Here is a 20,397-nt window from a genome sequence, read left to right on the forward strand (position 1 = left end):
CTCCCTGGGGTTGGGTCCTTGGGTCTGGATCTCTTATAGCTGATAAGCTGCTTAGACCCATTTAGGATGCATGAAAACCACTTGAGAAGGATTTATAAAGTAAGCCAATTTATACAAGGTATTCCTTCCTGAATTACTTTGTAATGACTCAATTAGCTTTCATTTCTGCACAAAGGAGATTTAGTTGCATAAATTAGCTTATCATCATTGAGGAAGTGTCACTGCTAAAGGACAGTTTATAGATACAACATGCAGTTGCTGTCAAACCTATAAGAATGTAATATAGACATCTGTGTATACTTTGTGCTTGAGCAGAACAGACTTCTGCCATTCAGAGACTAACAGGGGACAACAAGTTGCCCAGGGGACTAGCAATGTAGACATCTCTGAAAAGGTCAACTTGACACAGGCTCTGACAATCGACCCACAGCTCTGTCTTCTTTGATAAAAATCAGATAAACTTAAGACCGCTAATTGATCTGCAGCCTGTTTAAATGTTGGCCATGCATATCTTCATTGCATATGATTAACACAGAAAGCAAATGAATTGGGTAAGAAATGCCAGAGTCCAGTGACAGCAGCTTAAAAATGGGAAAAGGACACTGGTGGCCTAGAAGGCTAGGAAGGATATTCCACTTATCCATTTCCACTTGGCACGTGGCCCCAAGTGCTAATTATGACTGAGACTGGAAAAATAGCTACATATGCTCTGTACAGAATCACATGATACAAGCAACTTTTCTTGCTGGTTGTTATTTCCAAATAGCAGGAGATAAACCATATCTGTAGTGCAGGCATGAGGTTAGTTTTGATAAATCAGCAATTATTTTACACAGAAAGAAGAGAAGGACTGCCTGCTTATCAGGACTTTACACCTCTTCATAGCCACATGTCAGCTGGGGCAAGGTCTGCCATATCATCCCGTGTCCTGCAAAGAGCTATAGACGGGGGTCGCCTCCCCTGGCTGATACGGCCATACATCACTCTTGCAAGCTGTCAGGGGCAGGGTGGACAAGAAGTGTGTGTGCAGGAAGTGGCTCTGCAGAGTCCTTCCTCCCGTGCCATGTGGAGAGGAAGCAGAGGCCTGGCTTCCGGACCTGGGCAGGAAAGCAGGAACAGGTTGGTGCATGAGCTTTGGGCGTGCTTTGTTCAGAAAGGAAGTGAGGACGCAGTCATTAGATGTGAGGCCTCTGTTCCTGCAAAATGCAGCTATAAACACCATGTCTGAGCAGAACCTTGAGGATGACATTCAGTGGCAGTGGAAGTACATATGTTTTGTTATCATGAAGCTTCTGCTAAAAGCATGTCATTTTTCTTTTTTTAAATTTCAGTGCAGGTGTGGAAACTGGACACATACAGATATTTTCCCATAAATATAAGTGTTTTGGTTTAAAGCAATTATATTTTTCAAAAATCCTTTTAAAGTAACTCTCCAAAATTTTTGCCTTTGAGGGAAGGAAAAACAAATGTTTTTCCTCAAAGGAATGCAATAAGGAGATCTAGCTTTTCATGAATAGCTATAAAGCACTGCAATAATTCTTATCTTTAGTGACACGAAATTCTTTTCAAGCAACAGTTTTAATGCTTTTGCATAGCAGTGACCTTTGCTCTCCCCAAGCTGTCAAAGATGTAACACTAGAAGTTTGTTTGCTGTGCAGGGCAGTGAGTTGACAAGGGTATTACTATCTTGCTGAGCATCACATGATGTGAACTTCTAACCTTACTCAAGAATGTTATATATTTTTCACATTGACTGATTTTAGTAAAAAAAAAAAAATTCAGACTAATGTGAAATATGTAAGCAAAAACAGAATTAATCTTATATTTCTTACAAGTTCTTTCATGCTTAAGCTTGCATTTATTTTTATATCTATGAAAAAAGATTCCATGTGATTTTTTTGAGCTTTGTATAATATGCTTATTTTTCTAAAATAGTTTTTAAACCTTTAACACTACTCAAGAAGACATTCTTCATTATCTATCATCGTGTGTTCCATCTATTGTCATCATGTTTTAAAAATCCTTTCATTTTTGCAAAACTAAATATCTCCAGTATTTAGCTTATACTTTCGTAACAGTTCTGTTTTTATTACCCAGTGTTCTGTTTTTGCTTGTTTAACTTACAGGTGCAAGTACATTGTTTAAATTTTTCACTAGCTGGCTAGTTTAGAATGTTATTTTCTTTCTTTACCTTCTTCTTTTAACCATATATGCCTCTCAGGACAAGAAACATAAGGAGATGATTATTTTTGGTAATTTTGAAGTTGTTGATCATGACGTGGATAGAATCGGAAAACTAATTAAGAATATAAAAATTAATGTATGCAGTAAAAACAACTAAACAGATTTAAGTTGTATTCAGAAAGTAAGCTTATTGGTGGTGGTTTATGACATTGTACTCCATTCCATTTTTTGTTGTTGTTTGCAAAAAGCACATCTCACATGCATTATTTTTTCAATGTACAAGTGGTGTTAACCTTTGTGAACCCACAGTGCTTCCAAGGATATCGATGTGCAATTTTTTGTGTATGTTTAGCCACACTTAAATTTAGAATAGTAGGCAGAAACCAACACAATGTTGTAAAGCAGTTATCCTCCAATTAAAAATAAATAAATTATAAAGAAAAAAATGCACTGAAGAGGAAATGAATAAAAATCTAGTACAGAAAAAAAATTAGAAAAGTAAACCAGAGGAGCTTGCTGCTCTCTAAGGAGCAAGATAATTCTTAATTTTTATGTCTAGAATTCATACTAAGAATTTTGACATTGCTTTCCTAAAGAGACTAAGGCTAATTAACACACACTGCCAGGTTATCTCCCCAGTTGTGATTCTTCTACATCATAACTAATATTGCATGCTGAAATAGAAAGAATAGTCAATTGTGTATACATGTAGCCATGTGACATAAACAACTTATTATTCTTTAACAGAGCTCACATATGGGACACAGAAATGAGATTGGTCTTTGGATAACATCATCAAGATTACAGAAAGCAAAGTAGAAAATGCCTCTTGTTCCCAGGATTGCCAGATCGCTGGCTCTGTTGCCTCTTTACAGCAGTGAGATTTAATGAAATGCCCGTGATGCACATCTCGGGAGCAATGCATCTTGCGCTCGGTGGGGGTCTCTCTTCTCCTCCTGCACTCCTGTAACTCCCATTAGTGTTAATGGGGGTTTCACCAAGTGCATCGAGGGGAAGAAAGACCCCAAAGTGATAAGGATTATGTGTTAGAAATCACCATATACTTTTTTTTTCCCTCCTTCTCCCCATCACCCCACCTTTTGAAAATCTACTGCATGAAAAATTGTTCTGCGAGAATCTGAAAAAGGAAAGATTAGGCAGCAGGCTGAACAGCTGAAGAACCCACTGGGATGCGCCAGCTAAGCCAAAACTTCTCTTGTTTTTAGCCCAAGTTTTTTTCTTCAACCTTTTGGGATAGAGCCTAAGGCTGAGCAGCATGGGGAACACACAGAAGCCTCCACGGGGGCGACCAGCGATTTAGTCCTTTTACCTCCTGGCCAGTGGCTGTCGGGGAGGGCCTCGCCTGTGAAATGATGTCATCCTGTCTTTGCTCTAATTCCTTGACTTTTAAACTGACACTGACGGACGGCACGGGGCGCAACATTTGACCCAGTTAGCAGTTGATTTAATCTGACTAGAATGTTTCAACTTCTAAATCCCTATTTGTCTAAATAAGTGGTTTTTAAAGGAAATCAGTCACTTTATTATTAAGTAATTTTTTTCTAAAAAAACATTTTGACAATGTTTGGAGTGATCTGTCCAGCCAGAGTGCCCTCTAGTGTCCATTCATAGAATTTGCTTAATACATGCTTTGAGGGGAAAATTGCACTAAGGGCGGCCGCAGAGCATTGTTAGGTCTTGGTTGGATTCCTGGGCATGTGTACGCCCCTGCTGGCTTCAGTGATGAGTGCCCACATGCAAGAGCGAAGTCAATAAGGTGTCTGTCTCTCTGTCTCCCTTCTTCCTTCTCTCCCACCTTTCCTTTTCTCCTTTTTTTAATCCTTAGAAAACAAGGGGAAAAATTTAATAAGAGGATTTTTTTCTGGTTGTGTATTCTGGTCCTTATTTATAATATAAATATAATGAAAAAGTAGTGTCTTACTTCCTAAATAGACTCCATATTATTCAGGTTTTCTTTGGGGCTTAAAAAAATGTTTCAAATACTAAAAAGAATTTTTAAAATTTCTAATAAACCTAAGACTTTGTGTAAATCACAAACTATGTGTAATAAGATGAATGCCTTCATGACACGCTAATATGACCGACTGTGTTGGAATTGCCAAGGAGCCTGCTGTCTGAGAGTCATATAACAAAACTAAGATGACAACCCCGATCCACCATGCATCTCCACAGTTATCCCCTCAGAATTCAAAGATGACATTCCAGTGAGGGAAGTTGTCAGCACATGTATGTTCTGCCTGGTTAGTGAATACACGGACATCTTATTGATATTACTTGCATTCTTTTTGCGTTAACTCATCAAAACTCAATTATCATGAAATTAAAAACAGGAAACAGTTCTCAGTGTAACAAAAGCAGCCAGTGTGTTTAACTCTGCGCTGTTTCAGGCAGCCCACATTGTATAAGTGAAAAGCATTTATTACCCAGTTTATTGTGGTATCACAGAATGGAGAGCGCTAAATAATCAATCAGTTAATGGTCTGTATGGCAGTTGGAGCACATCGCATCCATTGTGCTTATGCTGTGAGAAGGATGAGCTGATAACTCCAGTGTATGTCGCGTGTTTATTCAGAGTCTAATGTCCTAAACCAGGGCTGACAGAAATCTTGAAAAATGCACCTTCAGCACTGGCAGTTTCAAAGTTGCTAAAATAGTTTGGAAATAACTTTGAGAGGCTTTGGGTACAAAGGTCCTCAAAGATAAGAGCTGGAATTATCTGTTAGATCACTTTCAGTTTATTCTCTTCCTTTAACTAGTTTTGCATTTTAAAAAACTTAAAAAAATGTTTTTTGTGTTATCTTGTTTGTTTATATTTCTATCTTATCTCCTTTATTATTATTATTATGCCCTGTGCTTATTTCTGTAGTTTCAGTTCAAATTCTGTCCAGTGCTTATTTTACAGCCTGTTTATCATATCTCATGCATATTGTTCATTATGCAGGAAAGCTGACTTATCTTCAAAACATGTTGCAAGTGGGCTTAAGTTTGTTATAGAAAATAGGTGGGAAGTAACTTAGGTGCTGGTTTGAAGAAGCTTACTGCAGTTGCAAGTTTTAGGTAAGAACAAGAGAGGGAGAGAGGAAAAAAGAGACATTCAAAATCAGATCTTTTTGAAAAGAATTCTTAGATGAGAGCAAGAAGTAGGATTCTTTTGTGGATGTAATGAAGTGTTCTTTGAATGAGGACAAATTTTTTTTTTAAGGACAAATTTTTTTTTGATTTACTATTGGTTCATTTAAAAATACGGGCCCATTACAGGAAAATTAACTCTTGTTTTCTCTTTCTTCTTCCCAGGAGATAAAAGCACCGATTATGCTAATTTTTACCAGGGTTTGTGGGACTGCACAGGAGCTCTTTCTGATGAACTGTCATTTAAGCGTGGTGATGTGATTTACATTCTTAGCAAGGTAAGCAGATACCCCAGTATGACAACTGTAAAGGGTGACTACGAAGCTGGATTTCTATCTATTTGGATCGAGGACACTGGGGAAAAATGCCAACTGGAATTCTTCTAGATCCCTGTTAACAATTGGGAGTTCACCATAATTAATTATTTTGTCAAGTGAAATATAATCAAATTTTAAACACAATCTGATAACAGGATTCAACTTAACAGTGTGTTTACCTATCACTTCAGCCTTTGGCTCCCATCCACATACTGCCTTCTCCAGAAACAATATACTTATGTGAAAGTTAACATTGTAAGGTATTAGGTTATTTATTATGTTTTTCTTTCCTCTTCCTTTTTATTCTTCTGTGTGCTTATTCTGATTTTGTCTGCCATTCACTACTGGAAACACTGTGTTTATAGAACAAGTTTTTCATCTTTATGTAAATACATCGGGTGTTCCGACAATTTAAAAGCAATACTCTTCTATTCAGACAGGTGTAGGTAATTTTTTAAAGTTTAGCATAATTGTACTTGTAAACATAATATCAAAGTGTATTGCTATGAACTCATCCTCATATATTAAAAAAAAATCATTGTTTCTGCCTCTTAAGACACTGGATTATTCAAAATCTTTCTGTCCTTAGATCTATCTAAAAGTCGAGTTTCTTAATTGATTACACTTCTAAAGACATGAATGGGTTCCTTTAGTTTTCCATATTTTAACTTTGCCTGCTGTAATATGGGGATTAAAAATATCTCCCTCAGTCTGTTTCATGAGGCCACTTTAGAAACAAACAATATATAGAAACTATTTAAATATAGATAGAGAAATATTATATAAATTACAAGTTTAGAAGTTTAGTGTTCTTTGTTGATTCAGTTCAGTTCAGTCGCTCAGTCGTGTCTGACTCTGCAACCCCATGAACCGCAGCATGCCATTCCTCCCTGTCCATCACCAACTCCCGGAGTTCACCCAAACTCATGTCCATCGAGTCAGTGATGCCATCCAACCATCTCATCCTCTTCCGTCCCCTTCTCCTCCTGCCCTCAATCTTTCCCAGCATCAGGGTCTTTTCAGATGAGTCAGCTCTTTGCATCAGGTGGCCAAAGTATTGGAGTTTCAGCTTCAACATCAGTCCTCGTTAGAGAAATATTTTTAACCTTTTGGCAAGATAGTATGACTTATTAGATACAGAGGAGAATTTGGAAATAAGATCGCTTATTGAATTTAAACACTAGTTGACTGGTGTGTAAAATCATACACAGAGAATCGTAGAACATTGGAGTGAGAGACCTTTGGGCTCATCTGTCTGTCCTCGGTTTCACCGATAAGTGAACTTGCATCAAGAAGGTACCAGAGCCAGTCCTTTAACCAAGCATCTTGACTCCCAGACCAGGGCTTTCTGCTCTTGTTTTTTGTCTTGTGCTTCAATCTTCCCACCTTTCCCCCTCCTTTCTCCCCCACTCCCCTTCTTTCCTTACTTGTATTTAATTTGTAACCATCATAAAGTACCTAAAATATGCAAGGGCCCATTCTAGGCACCAGGAATCCAAAAGAAATGAGATATAAACACTTACAGATTACTGGGTGGAAATATTAAGTAAATACAGCCAGCTGTGATCATTGCTAGCTCAGGTGCCCAAGTAAGACCTGTTTCTTATTTCTCATAGTCCTCTGCTCACCAGTGTAAGTTTTTTGTTTTTTTAGAAGGATGCTTTCAGTTCTTGGAAACTATAAACAGCCATGTCACAACTGTTGGATTAAGCCTACTACAGAGCTTTCAATAGTTCATGTTAAAATGACAGCTTTTTGAGTCAGTTACTTAATATAGAAAGCAAACTGATTAGTTTCAGTTCTTGACAAGAAACTTTCTTGGAATCATTCCTCAAATTTACTTAGCTCACGGTTTTCTTTCACCAATTTAGCTGCATAAAATTCAATTGTGTGTAAAATTGCATATAAAATTAAAAGGTTGATTAGCTTCCACTTGGAATTTCAGACTGTAGGGATAAATGGCATGCAGCCATTATATTTGTGTGGTAAAATATGAAACTTAAAAGCCCATGTGGGTTTGTTCTTGAAGCTTTCTTTATGAATCAAGTAGTCTTTGTTGCTGAAAGCCTCAGAGTACCAGCCTCTGGGACAGGCTGTGAAGCAAGCAGTGCCCCCATAGGCTTGTCTTATTTCTGCCATTGCCTCAGAAAATCATTTTCTGTGAATGTGAAATTGAAAGTACTTATGGGTGTGTATCATATATTTAGGATTCTGGGGGAAGTCATTCCTTTTCTCCCAAACCTGTTCTGTGGAGATGGTAATTTTAGGTAGTGCTCATGATAATGAGCCTGCCTGCCAATGCGGGAGACATAAGAGACGCAGTTTCCATCCCTGGGTTGGGAAGACTCCCCTGGAGGAGGACACAGCAACCCACTCCAGTATTCTTGCCTGGAGAATCCTGTGGACGGAGGAGCCTGGTGGGCTACAGTCCAAGGGGTCACACAGAGTTGGACACGACTGAAGCAACTTAGCACACACACGCACACACGTCGTAAAGCTAAGTTAGGTGGTTAAAGTCCAGCTCATAAGAATATTGTTGTCCAGTCGCTCAGTCGTGTCCAACTCTTTGTGACCCCATGGACTGCAGCACTCCAGGCTTCCCTGTCCTTCACTATCTCCTGGAGTTTGCTCAAACTCATGCTTAGGGAGAGTATTCTCCCATCTAAAATGTCTAAATGCTGTTATTTGGGCTGACCAAAAATACTTCCTTTATCACCCTTTCACACGGTTTAAAGTTCCACCGTCAGCATTTCCTGAGATGCCTTCTGGAGGTGGGCATTTTTTCTGGAACTCATTTTGTCTTTTGAAAGAAGAGACAAGACTTTGTTAGCTAGCACATTGTCACCATTGGCTGGATGAGTAAATACCCATATTTACCCAGCTGTGGACCTAGTAGAATCAACCAGGTTGGTCTTAGTGAGGGTGAAAGAAAGGACACTTAGTTTTCCCTCAGTGGAATTTGAACACACTCAGGGCTGTTAATGAGCATCTTAGCTATTTGTTGTCAGGTTGCCTTGAGGTTCAGGATATATTTGTGAAGACTTTTACTTCCCCATTTGACTTTGGGTGAGTTCAGATAGGAACCTCTGTGATCCTCTAATTTTATATTTGCTTTGTCTTTCAGTTTTTATCAAAATTTTGGCAAACGTAGACCATAGTTTAATATAATAAATTTATTTAATACATGAATGATGACAGCAGTTTGAGTGCTGAGTATCATTATAAATTCAGATCTCAAGGTCCTTAGTAGAGAGAAAAAATTGCTCAAAAGGACTTGTTTCTAGATCAAGGTGGAGCTGATGCTATGTATTAGTAGTTTTTTTTAAAGTACAGTAGATAATAAAAATCACTAGCATTATTATATACCTAGAAATTTGTTTAATCTTTCTCAGTTATATTTAGATTTCATGGTGATGAAATGAAATTTTTACCATTTAAATTTATTTTTTACACCATCTAGTGGCTCAGAATGAGTGGTGCAGGTAATTGCAGCTAATGTGCACAAGCAAAATGATGTCATAAATCCAACTTTAAATCTAGCTATGGGTTATTACTTTCCTATCTCATGTCAATAAAGTATAAGCATTAATCATGAAAATTCTTTTCATCATTCTGAATTAAATGTAAAAATTGTATACTTAAGGAAGAATGCATTTTAAGGAGTCTAACAATATTTATAGAGACATAAAAAATGTGTACTTAGTTAAAAAAATTAGTTCCATGACTTGTCTAATAAAAAATACCATTTAAAAGATTTCAAAGAAATACAAGCTGCTTTCTATAATTAACTGATCTATAGTTTGCAGTATATAATTATCATTGATTTGACTTACCTTCTGGAAGATTGTCAGTTCTGAAAACAGTCTTTTAAAAAAGGCACACAAGGTAGTTTAAAAGATTCATTCTTTTCAATATAAATATTTAGACAAATCAAGAAATAAAATGGCATATACTATATATAATCAAGAGTATTTTAATTTGGTAAATATAATGACAAAACAATTTAGCTACTTTGACAATCAGGCTTGCTTTATTAAAATTCTCCAATATAGTTTGATTTTAAAATTCAGCCTTTTCGGGTTTTTGTTTTTCCTATTATTGCAAGGAAGTCTTGATGGGGTGTCTGCTGTGGGTGATTTATTTATTTCAAGCCTCTTTTGAGAGTTATGCAAATCTTAGCTTTCTTTTTTTCTTCTGGTAAAAATCAAATGTTACAATAAGGAAGGCAGAGAAGGCAGATACTCTGCCCTTCCCACTTCCCTTTTTAGCATTTTCCAATTAGTAGCTGTCACGTGACCCCTGGCTGAGCCAGCCCTCCTTCAAAGTGTCTGGCATTTTCTTAGTTTTAACCTTTGAACCTCGCTAATAATAAATTCAAATACTGCTTGCCTAAAAACACAAGACTGTGTTGCTTACAATTCTTTTCATGTAACATCACTGCTGTTTCTTTAATGTGTCAAAACATTTTATATACTTCTCTAGTTCAGTGGAGATTTTGAAGTCTTTTTCCCTCCTCCCTAAAGTGGAAGATATTTATAGGGATGAATTAAAGTGAAGTACGTATTTTTATGAGATGGTTAGGTAGCATGACCAACTCAATGGACATGAACTTGAGCAAACTCTGGGAGATAGTGGGGGACAAGGAGCCTGGTGTGCTCTAGTCCATGGGGTCGCAAAGAGTAGGACATGACTTAGCGACTGAACGACAGGGACAACTGCCTTGTTAGTGAAGTTATTCTGAAACACAAAACCTAGTTTCAGATTTATTAGATGGGGAAAATAACATTGGAGGTTGAAAATCTTTTTATTTTTTATTATTTTTATGAATCAGTTTGTTTAAAATTGTGCTAAATCCTTCTACTGGTTTGCATTTCAATTTTGTTATCACCTTAAATAGACATAATATTATAATTAATAGTTTTATCCTAAAACTGTATTTATATATGAAGTTTTATAATTTTGATAGCAGGATCCAGGTTATATAGCTGTAGGCATATTCCATGCCACATACCTCTTGGGTTATGTTATTCTACTTGCTGTTCTGGATTTACATCGCTGTTAGTTTATCTTTCAATCTGTACTCACCAGTAAATTGCTAACCACATTCCTATTCTTACTTTTAAGGCAATAAATTATTTTTGGAGACTTAATGACAGAAGAGCTATGCTTCAGCAGGAAAGAGGCATGCTGCTTTGTCTGCTATTAACAGAAAAATAAAGAGAGTTAAGAATCCTGGAAAATTTCATCTTGTTTACGACAAATGTGACTTGGGCTTTTTGAGACTTTTTTTAATTAAGTCAAAACAGGAAATGTAGATTGTCAGTGTTCACTAATATACAGTAAAAGGGCGTTTTTTAGTGTGCATCATTTAGAGTTTCAAGCATTGCCTCCCTTTGTATCTATGACTTTTTCCAGTGATTGGTGAATTGTAACTTTCACTGATCTTTTGCTATGCATTGTGAAAATGTAAAGATTCTGTTACTAGGGCTATTTTGGCTTTAGATGTACCAGAAAAATAAATAAAATGCAAGTCTTGCTGAGCTCTACTGGCGGAGGGAAATGCAGAGTTACTTTTTGACTTTAGTTAGTTTTTTCCTTTGTGACTGTCTGACCCGGTGTGCCATAAATAGCAAACACCTGCAGAAGAGTAACTAGGACATCTCAATATAGGATATACATGGTGATATTGAGCTAGTTCCCCAAACGTTATCTGTCGAAGAGTAACTAGGACATCTCAATATAGGATATTCATGGTGATGTTGAGCTAGCCCCCCAATGTTATCATATGTTACAGTCTTTGGGGGAGGAGGAGAAGCATTTGTACTTGTTGCTGGTCGTTTAGATCTGATGGCATTTAGTTTCTGTGCTGTCCACCTGGGCATCTTGCGGACCGGGGCACGGCGCTGTCTCATGGGCAGGCCCAGCTCTCCCTAGTGGTGGTCAGCAGGGTATGGAAACACACTACGTCAGATGTTCTCATCCCACTCATGGGACTCCTCTTGTGACCCACTCGCAAAAACCATGCCCCAGTACTTCCTAATGTTCTCTCATCCTTCATTCCAGGAAAATATTGACAGATGAAAGGGGAAGGTGCCTACGGGAGGCAGGCCATCAGGCCCCAGTAGTGGTTTGAGGGGTAAAGGAGAAACCAGAGGGCTATGTCAGAGAGGCAGGGTACCCAGAGATGGCAGTGGAGGGAGGGCCTGTCGTGCTTTAATGCTGCATGGAATAAGCAAAGGCTTTTCAGAAACAAAACAGAGCAACAGTAAAGCAAAGTACCGTGTTGTTAATTTAAAAAAAGCTTAAATGGAAAAATCCATGATTTGTTATACACTTCTGTCCGCACACAAAAAAATCAAGAGCCCACTCAATGTCTATATGGCACACTCTTATTCTTTAAGACATCTCCCACCGTACCCCTTTAAAGGTCAGATTCCCTTTGGAACAGCCCGTTGTAATCAGGCTGCCTTATGTGTGCTGCGCTCAGTCGTGTCCGACCCTTTGCAGCCCCAGGGACTGCAGCCCACCAGGCTCCTCTGTCCATGGGATTCTCCAGGCGAGAATGCTGCAGTGGGCTGCCATGCCCTCCTCCAAGGGATCTTCCCAACCCAGGGATAGAACCCAGGTCTCCTGCATTGCAGGCGGATTCTTTACCGTCTGAGCCACCAGGGAAACCTAGGTTGCTTAGAGCGTGCTCCAAAATGCTGTTTTTTATTGTCCTGGTATTTTGCTGTACCAGTTAGTGGGAAGGCAGAGGGAGGGGATTAAAAAATACTCGTTGCATACCTCCAGTACTCTGTTCTAGGCACTCAGTATGTTTTTGCTTCTCTGATAAGTATTATAATTTTGCAGATGAGAAAACTAATGCTCAGTAAGCTTATTATGTAGATCACCTGAGGATACCAGCTAGGGAGTACCTTCTCCTGGAATCAATGCAGATCTGACTCTGAAGGCTTTGCTCTTTCCATTTTGCTCCACCTAAGTAAGTGGGCTGTGACTGGGATTATTCATTTGCCTCTCTCAATTCCTTGAGGTTGATACTGTGTGTTAAGTATTTTTGAATCCCAATATCTAACATCATGACAGAAAGATGTTTAATACATGTTTATGAAAATATTGTTAAAAATAGGAAATAATCCTGAACTTCTTGAAAGAATTTAGAATCATAGAGATAGGGGAACCTTAGTGCTAACTTTATAGATCTTAAGGCTCCACATAATTGGAGGAAAATAAATAAAAGACGAATGGAAAAAAGACTGCCTCTATGGAGATCTTAAAAGACAATGGAGTTTCTGCTCTTGAACTTCCTGAGCTTCTTGGCAGTCAGACTGGAAAGGGGAGAGACAAGGAGCTAATGTTAATCGTAAAGGAGGAAGCTTGGCTTTTTCCAGCACTGGCTATTTAAAAAAAAATGAGATGAATTTCTAGAATCTTCACTGATTATCTGACCACAGAAACTTTATGTAATAAGAATGACAGGGTCAGATTGCCCTCAGACAAAAAAATTTATGAAAATATAATATAATAAGAGATTCCATAGAGGTAATTCTGTGAAGGGCTTCCCAGGTGACTCGGTGCTAAAGAATCCGCCTGCTAGTGTAGGAGATGCGAGTTCGATCCCTCGCTCGGTAAGATCCCTTGGAGAAGGAAACAGCAACCTATTTCAATATTGTTGCCTGGGAAATCCCATGGACAGAGGAGCCTGGGGAGCTACAGTTCATGGGGCTGCAAAAGAGTTGGACATGAGTTAGCAACCAAAAAAAGTTCTGTGAGGGTCCAAGTGTATAATGCTGCTGCTGCTGCTAAGTCACTTCAGTTGTGTCCGACTCTGTGTGACCCCATAGACGGCAGCCCACCAGGCTCTGCCGTCCCTGAGATTCTCCAGGCAAGAACACTGGAGTGGGTTGCCATTTCCTTCTCCAATGCGTAAAAGTGAAAGTGAAGTCGCTCAGTCGTGTCTGGCTCTTTGAGACCCCATAGACCGCAGCCCACCAGCCTCCCCCGTTCATGGGATTTTCCAGGCAAGAGTACTGGAGTGGGGTGCCATTGCCTTCTCCAAAGTGTATAATAAATAGACATTAATTTATGTTAAGTATCTAACTGAATTATTGTGGAGTCTCAAAAGTGATATATATGTGAAAACAATTTTCCCTTAAAGAACCTGGAGATTGCCTAAGGTCACATACCTAGTTAGTAACAAGCTAGAGACTCTATATTTTCTGAAAAAATAATCACAAGAAAAAGAAACTGAAAAAACAGGAGGCTTTCCATCAGATGTGCCAAACTGTTTCTGCCTTTTAGGCTTCTGTCTTAACCTCTTCAGTACTTACAGTAAATTCAACTGAAGCTATTTCTTCAAAGAACTAGAATTATGTGGTCTCAGTTCTGCAGGGGAATGGGTGTCTTTCTTTCTGTAAGTGAAATTTAGGCTCTTTAGACAAGATATCCTATACAGCACATTGGAAAATGTGATAGGCAACAACCAGCCATAAGTAGAAACAACAAATTGTGAAGCTAAACATACTTCAGAACAAATATTTGTTTAGTCATCACTAAAATTCTTCAAGTATGTCCCGTGTACACAAAGAAACGATACTCCTATTGGAAATGACACGTCTTAAGAAAACATGTAGAACAGTCAACTGGTGTATCATCCAAAATGAAGAGAAAGCATGTCTCATCATGCAGGAAATATTTATTGAACATCATTTACATGTCCTGGAGTGTGGGGCACACAGACGAAGTGTTAAACATTGCCATGATCTCAATGAGTTCGTACTTATTAGTCGAAGGGACAAAGCTAAAGTACATAAACTCCACTGACGAATACCTACTCAGCTTGAAATGGGGGATATAAGTATGGGTTAGATAATTCAAAGAAAAGTTGATGAAATCTGGATAACCTGAGTCAGGCTTTAGTCACTAGATAGGTTTTGGATGAGGGAGGGTAGACATCGCCTGGGAAGGGAGCAGCTCATACAGAGGCGGGACTGCGTACAGCGTGCAAGGTTGGGCCTCAGGACCAGAGCGATGGGAGGAGGATGTGGCTGCCTCCGCATCCATGCCCTTTCATCCCACAGGGTAGGAAGAAAGCAAGCTGAGGGGTTTGTAGTTAATGCATTGGATGGGGCAGTGGTTAGTATACATTCTTGAGCAGCCAAGTAAGCTGACAAAAGCAATTTCTAGGAAGAATAGAGAAGCAGAGTCGTCGACACAGTAATCCAGGGTGAGGTGATGGAGGTCTGAACTAGGACAGTTACACAGTCGTGTATTGGTTGGTGTATACACGGAGTTCCCAGGCCATCTGCGAGCGCGATGTGCTCTTTCTTTGCCTAACGGTATCTACAAATCATCAGTCTGCATATCAGTTTTTACTTTATGGTATTATAAATGTTGACTGGGTAGAAATTTGAATTAAATATGTCTTGACTCTGGAACATAAACTAAAATTGATCACAGGAATTAAGTCCTTACTATCACCTTTCTTGCTTGTCTTCTATCTCTCTTGCTTTAAAAATGGATTTGCTGTGCCTGGAGAAAAAAAATAGGAATTCCTTGAATTAGAGTAACTCAGACTCACAGCTGTGTAGTAAATTATTAAGTAATGAGGTTGGTTTCTGTAAGTTTCTAAGAGACTTAGGGTGTTAAAGCAGGTTCATGAATGGTGATTTTCAAACATAATGGAGGAGCTTAGAGATTGTTAGTGTCCATTTGCTCATTTAAGGAATGAGGTTATGAGACTAGGAGTCAAGCAATTAATGTGTAGATAATAATAGTAAAATGTCGAGGTTGTTAAGTTCCTGTTGTGCATTTTAAGAGAACTTTTGAAATGATGGATTTTCAAGAAATGATTCTTATCAAGTTTCTAATCGGAAACAGTAAAAAGGAAGAGATTGAAGAGGTAGCCTTGAAGAAAAAATATTTCCATATTTTAAATAGTTACCTAGTTTTCATGATACCACAGTGTTCACGAAAAATTTGAAAAATTGAAAGTATCACAGTGAATAGTTGGAAAACAATGGTAAAGTCCACTCGTTCTGAAACTCAGTGTAGTTTATATTTTGTGAATAAAATTACCTTTATTTCTGCACAAGACTGGTATGCTTTTAAGCACAGATATATGTTTGGAGAAAGGAATATAGTCTTTTAACCTTTCTAACACCTGTTGCTTTCAGATAGATTGGTAACTCCTTTCTGAAAGGGGTGGTACATCACAAAATCTTATTAAGGTTCCAAGTTTCTGTTAAAGGCAGCATTCTTTTACCATGTGGTTTGTAGAAAGTGGATTAGCATGCTTGAGAGATGAGAATCATGGTGCTGAAAAGGATTTAAGGAAATGCTGGGGTCTTATTGGGGCAGGGGGGTTCTTATTTAAGTGTAAAATAAAACAGCAGAGAGAGAAGATTTAGTTAATAATTAAACACAGACAGACATACCTTTGCTATTGTGTTGGATAAAATCTCTATTTTTTATCAAAACTAGTCCTTTTTTCCTACCTTTTTACATAATCACCTTAATTTATTGCTTAAAATGATTATTTGGGGCATAAAATTTTAACTACAAAATAAACACTCTTTTAATGATGTGAAAACTGAAAACGGAGGCATTGGATCCCAACTGCTCAGGGTTGCTTTCTCATTATTTTCTCGAATTACTGGGCAAGTTTGGTGCTTTTGCTTCTGTGACTGCCACATTACATTTTTGCCTTGAAGCCATCCATTTTACAGATATTGAATTTCTTCTGAGTACTATTTTTATACACTAAGCATCACTACACCTCTGGATCTTGATAGCATTACCGCGGGAGGAGAAAGAAGCTTTGTGTTAGTAATTACCTAACATTGTCAGAAGCTGACTGCAGGCCTCTTTCTAGTGATAACAGAATAACCGCATAATGTAGCTTTATAGCACATGATTAATAGAAAATAATTACACGTCCTACAAAGGGATGCAATATTTCTTATAAATTGACTAGAATGGTTTCCTGTAGATTAAAGGACTCTTCATTATTTTATCAGTCCTCCTGAAGTACAGTCACTTGCCTATGTTAGCATTTCAGTTGATGTTAAGAGCTGCAGAGGGTGAAGGATACCAGATGGCAGACCTTCTTGTACCTGAGATCTCGTTCATGTGCCATCAAGATGACATGATGCTCCCTAACCTTTCAGAGATTTAGATGGCAGCCTGGTATGATTTTTGTCTCTTTATTTTTTGTTTATTAACAAGATGAGGTTTGAGGGCTGTTTTTTTGTTGTTGTTGTTGTTGTTTTCATGACCCACCTGTGACTTTTAAACCAGCACTTCAGTTAGTATGTGGACAGCAGGACAACACTGTATGGATTGCATTATTTTCCACTGTAAGTAATACATCATTCATAATCACATTTGTTTGGGGGCAGCAACCAGGGAAGGCAGAGGAAGGCATATTTTCTTCTTCCCAAGAAAATCATGTGTGCTATTGAATCTGCAGGCTGAAGTTTAGGATACCGTACTCCAAGAAGCATCTTCATTCCAATTTATAGGCTGCAAATGGTTTAATTGGGATTCATGTTGCTCAGGAGGCTCATACAGAGGATAGTAATGATAAAAGTAAAAGCGTCTGTGTTTGCAGTCTCACTGACATACTCTAATGGCTGCAGTGTAAATCCATAAATTTGCCTACTAGATTTTTACCTTACTATATTTTATCTTACCTCTTAATTCCACACAGGAGTGCTATATGGAATTCTTTACAAATGTAGAGTAATAAACATTCTGGTTTTTTATTTTTACTCTTTTCTGATTTAAACCTGTGATATTTTAGAGTACTCCTACAAGGTGTATATTTCATAGGCTTTTCAATTATTTTAAATTAATTAAGTGAAGCATTTAGGATTATTTTAGCCTAAAACTTATATTTTTCCTAGAATGTGACTTTTAAGGGATGTGTTTACAGCTGAATAAACTCCTCTGATGTTTACTACTATACTCTATTTAATGAATCTTCTCAGTTACTGTCATGTAAAATTTTCTCATGTGTGAAGACCTTTGTTGAAGTGATTTGTTGGAAATCAGTTTCTTAAATTTGAATGCGAGTGAGTTTTTTGAGAACAATAATACGTACTTAATTGAGAGTACAGATTATAATTTCAAAGCAGAATATTATAAAGTAGTATGAATTTTCTGGTTTATAACTTGAATCTAAACATTGAAATCCAGATTGCGGGCTATTCTCTGAGGGCAGGATTGAGTCATACTGTACCGTCTCACTAAATGTATTCTTTTTCTGTTTCCACCCTCTGGGGGCCTAGTTCCTTTACACTTTCCAAATAATCAGTTGGGAACAACTTAGATAGCCATTGGATAAGAGCTTTCACACTTAGACTTACTCTGTTAAGTATTCATTTTGAAATCTTACACTATGGGCCTTTGGCCTCTGCAAGGTGAAATACATTTGTTTTGTTAAGCATTAAGCTCTAATTGTATTCATTGCCTTAAAAATTGAAAAGGGCAGTTTTATTAGGTACCTATTAGGATATAATGGTTGCTAATCATAGCTTTCAGTAAGTTGGTATTTTCTTCTGATAAATATATTCTGCACAGATTATAGTCATTATCATTGAATTCCGGGCTTCAAACTATTTTCATTGTTTAGAGAATTTTGTCAACTAAGTTCACACTTATCAGGAAACTTTTGAACTTAAAATCTTGAGTCTACTGTTTCATAAACCAGAACTGTGCCCTCATTAGAATCAGGTCTTCCCTTCCTCTCCCCAGCCTTTTCCTTCCATCTTATTGTTACAGAAAAAACCTAATTCTGATACATCCCATTGTTTTAAAAGTACTTATAGATTTTAATCCTATAATCTCTTTACTGATAGACTACATATCAGTACACACCTAGGAATTTCTACATTTGTATGGAAGAATTGTATGATTTTCCTTTCTGATGGTCAATAGCATAGTTAGTCATCAATACAATACAATATAATAGTTAGTCATCAATACAAACATTAAGTCTGTCCTGGGTATTAACATTCCCTCCCCACATATAACCTGATATGCATATGCACATTTATCTATGACTCAGATGTTGGAAATCATAGCCTATTGAATTACTTTGGGGATTGATTTTAAAAATTTATCTTCTATGAAAAATTAAATTTGGGTCCTGTGGTGCCTTTTCAGAGTATTGCTTTTGGAAGATATTATTCTTGAAACTTGTAATTCATTTTACTTTGTTTGTATCCCACTAAACATAAATAAATTTCAGATAAAAATACATTAGTCAATCTGGCAGAAAGATGAACATTAGGTACAGTTTTCACGATGCCTGGAGCCAGTGGTGTGTCTTCAGTGGAGCAAAGGGAAGAAAAGGAGGCCCAGGTTCAGCTCACAAGCAAAATAAATGCGAAAGTGACTCATCAGTCACTTTTTCTTACAGCTGGATTAATATTTTGCCATTATAACTTGAGACACTTTTATTTTCTATTGATCCTCCCCATAAGGGTGAATCTAACGCCACCTTTAAATTCCTTCTACTCATCCTTTACCTAATGTAGTTTGTGATCAATCAGAGGAACAATAAATGCCTTCAGGAAGCTTCTGAAAAGGAACCCTTTTATGAACTCTGTTGGAAAGCCAGTTTGGGGATATCTTATTAGTGTTTCCTAATTCTCTAATTTATCTGTTTAAAATGGCTACACTCATGTATTACATTTTCCTGAGAAAGAGCATACTTCTACATTCTAAATCATTTTTGGTTGTATGAGTTTAACTAGGAATTAAGTCATTTATTGTGAGAGAAAAAAAATAAATGCTGTCCTTGCTAGATGATAAGCTCCTTGAAGGCAAAGATAGTTTCCCAAGGATCCTGGCAGTGATCTAGGAGCCTCTAACACTGTGGTTTGCATATAAAAAGGTGTCCCCCAGGCTGTGTGTATGTGTGTGTGTGTGTGTGTGTGTGAGAGAGAGAGACAGACAGACAGACAGACAGACAGACAGACATGGGGAGAGAGAAGGGAGAGGGGCCCAGAGAGCCCATTTCCTTATGTAGTTTCATTTACCAGGTTCCTATCCTAAGTGACTGTTTCTATTCTGCACCATGAAATAAACAGGCTTTGTCTTATACGTTAATTTAAATCTTTGCCTAACAGCATTTTTAAAGTGTCCGGAAACAAAAAAGATTAAAATGTTTCAATTTGCAGCTAAGCTCTTATAACTTTATAAAAAGAAATAACATTTCTAAGAAGTTGCATACAAAGGACATTGTACTTACACCAGTCTAAAGGTTAATATTGCATATTGTTTTCAATTAGGAATACAATAGATATGGCTGGTGGGTAGGAGAAATGAAGGGAGCCATTGGCTTGGTGCCGAAAGCCTACATAATGGAGATGTATGATATTTGAGAGTCCTGGGTAAGTACATTTTAATCCAATATTCTGTAATAGCTCATATGTTCTCTTGGTCTCTGCGTTATGAGTCTTTGCTTTTTAAAAAGTCTTTGTAGTTTTCTGATAACACAAAGATTATACTCCCAAATCATTATCTTGTTTTACAAAATCTGGTTTAGTTTTTTTAAAATAACTTCATAGAATTTACTTTGGAAATAGATTACTTAGAGTCCCTTTGTTAATAACCAGCTGTTTTCACAACCTCCGCCTCTAGTAAAATACCACTCTTATGGTCTTTCTGAGGAGTTGAACTGACAAAATATTGAGTAAACATTCATTTTCTTCCCTTGGCTAAACATGTCGTTTTTTTC

The 20,397-nt window shown here is 37.6% G+C and overlaps 1 protein-coding gene across 1 annotated transcript in view; it reads left to right on the forward strand.

Moving 5' to 3' along the window:
- The window catches only part of SKAP2 (src kinase associated phosphoprotein 2), a 163,568-nt gene that overhangs the window by 140,690 nt on the left and 2,481 nt on the right, over window positions 1–20,397 (forward strand). The window contains exons 11-12 of the mRNA XM_065939120.1: window positions 5,500–5,612; window positions 19,949–20,050. Of these exons, the coding sequence (XP_065795192.1) occupies window positions 5,500–5,612; window positions 19,949–20,041 (206 nt within the window). The 3' untranslated portion in view covers window positions 20,042–20,050. The remainder of the gene's footprint in view (window positions 1–5,499; window positions 5,613–19,948; window positions 20,051–20,397) is intronic.

This window comes from Muntiacus reevesi, chromosome 6, assembly GCF_963930625.1.
Source record: "Muntiacus reevesi chromosome 6, mMunRee1.1, whole genome shotgun sequence".
Taxonomy (NCBI): Eukaryota; Metazoa; Chordata; class Mammalia; order Artiodactyla; family Cervidae; genus Muntiacus; species Muntiacus reevesi.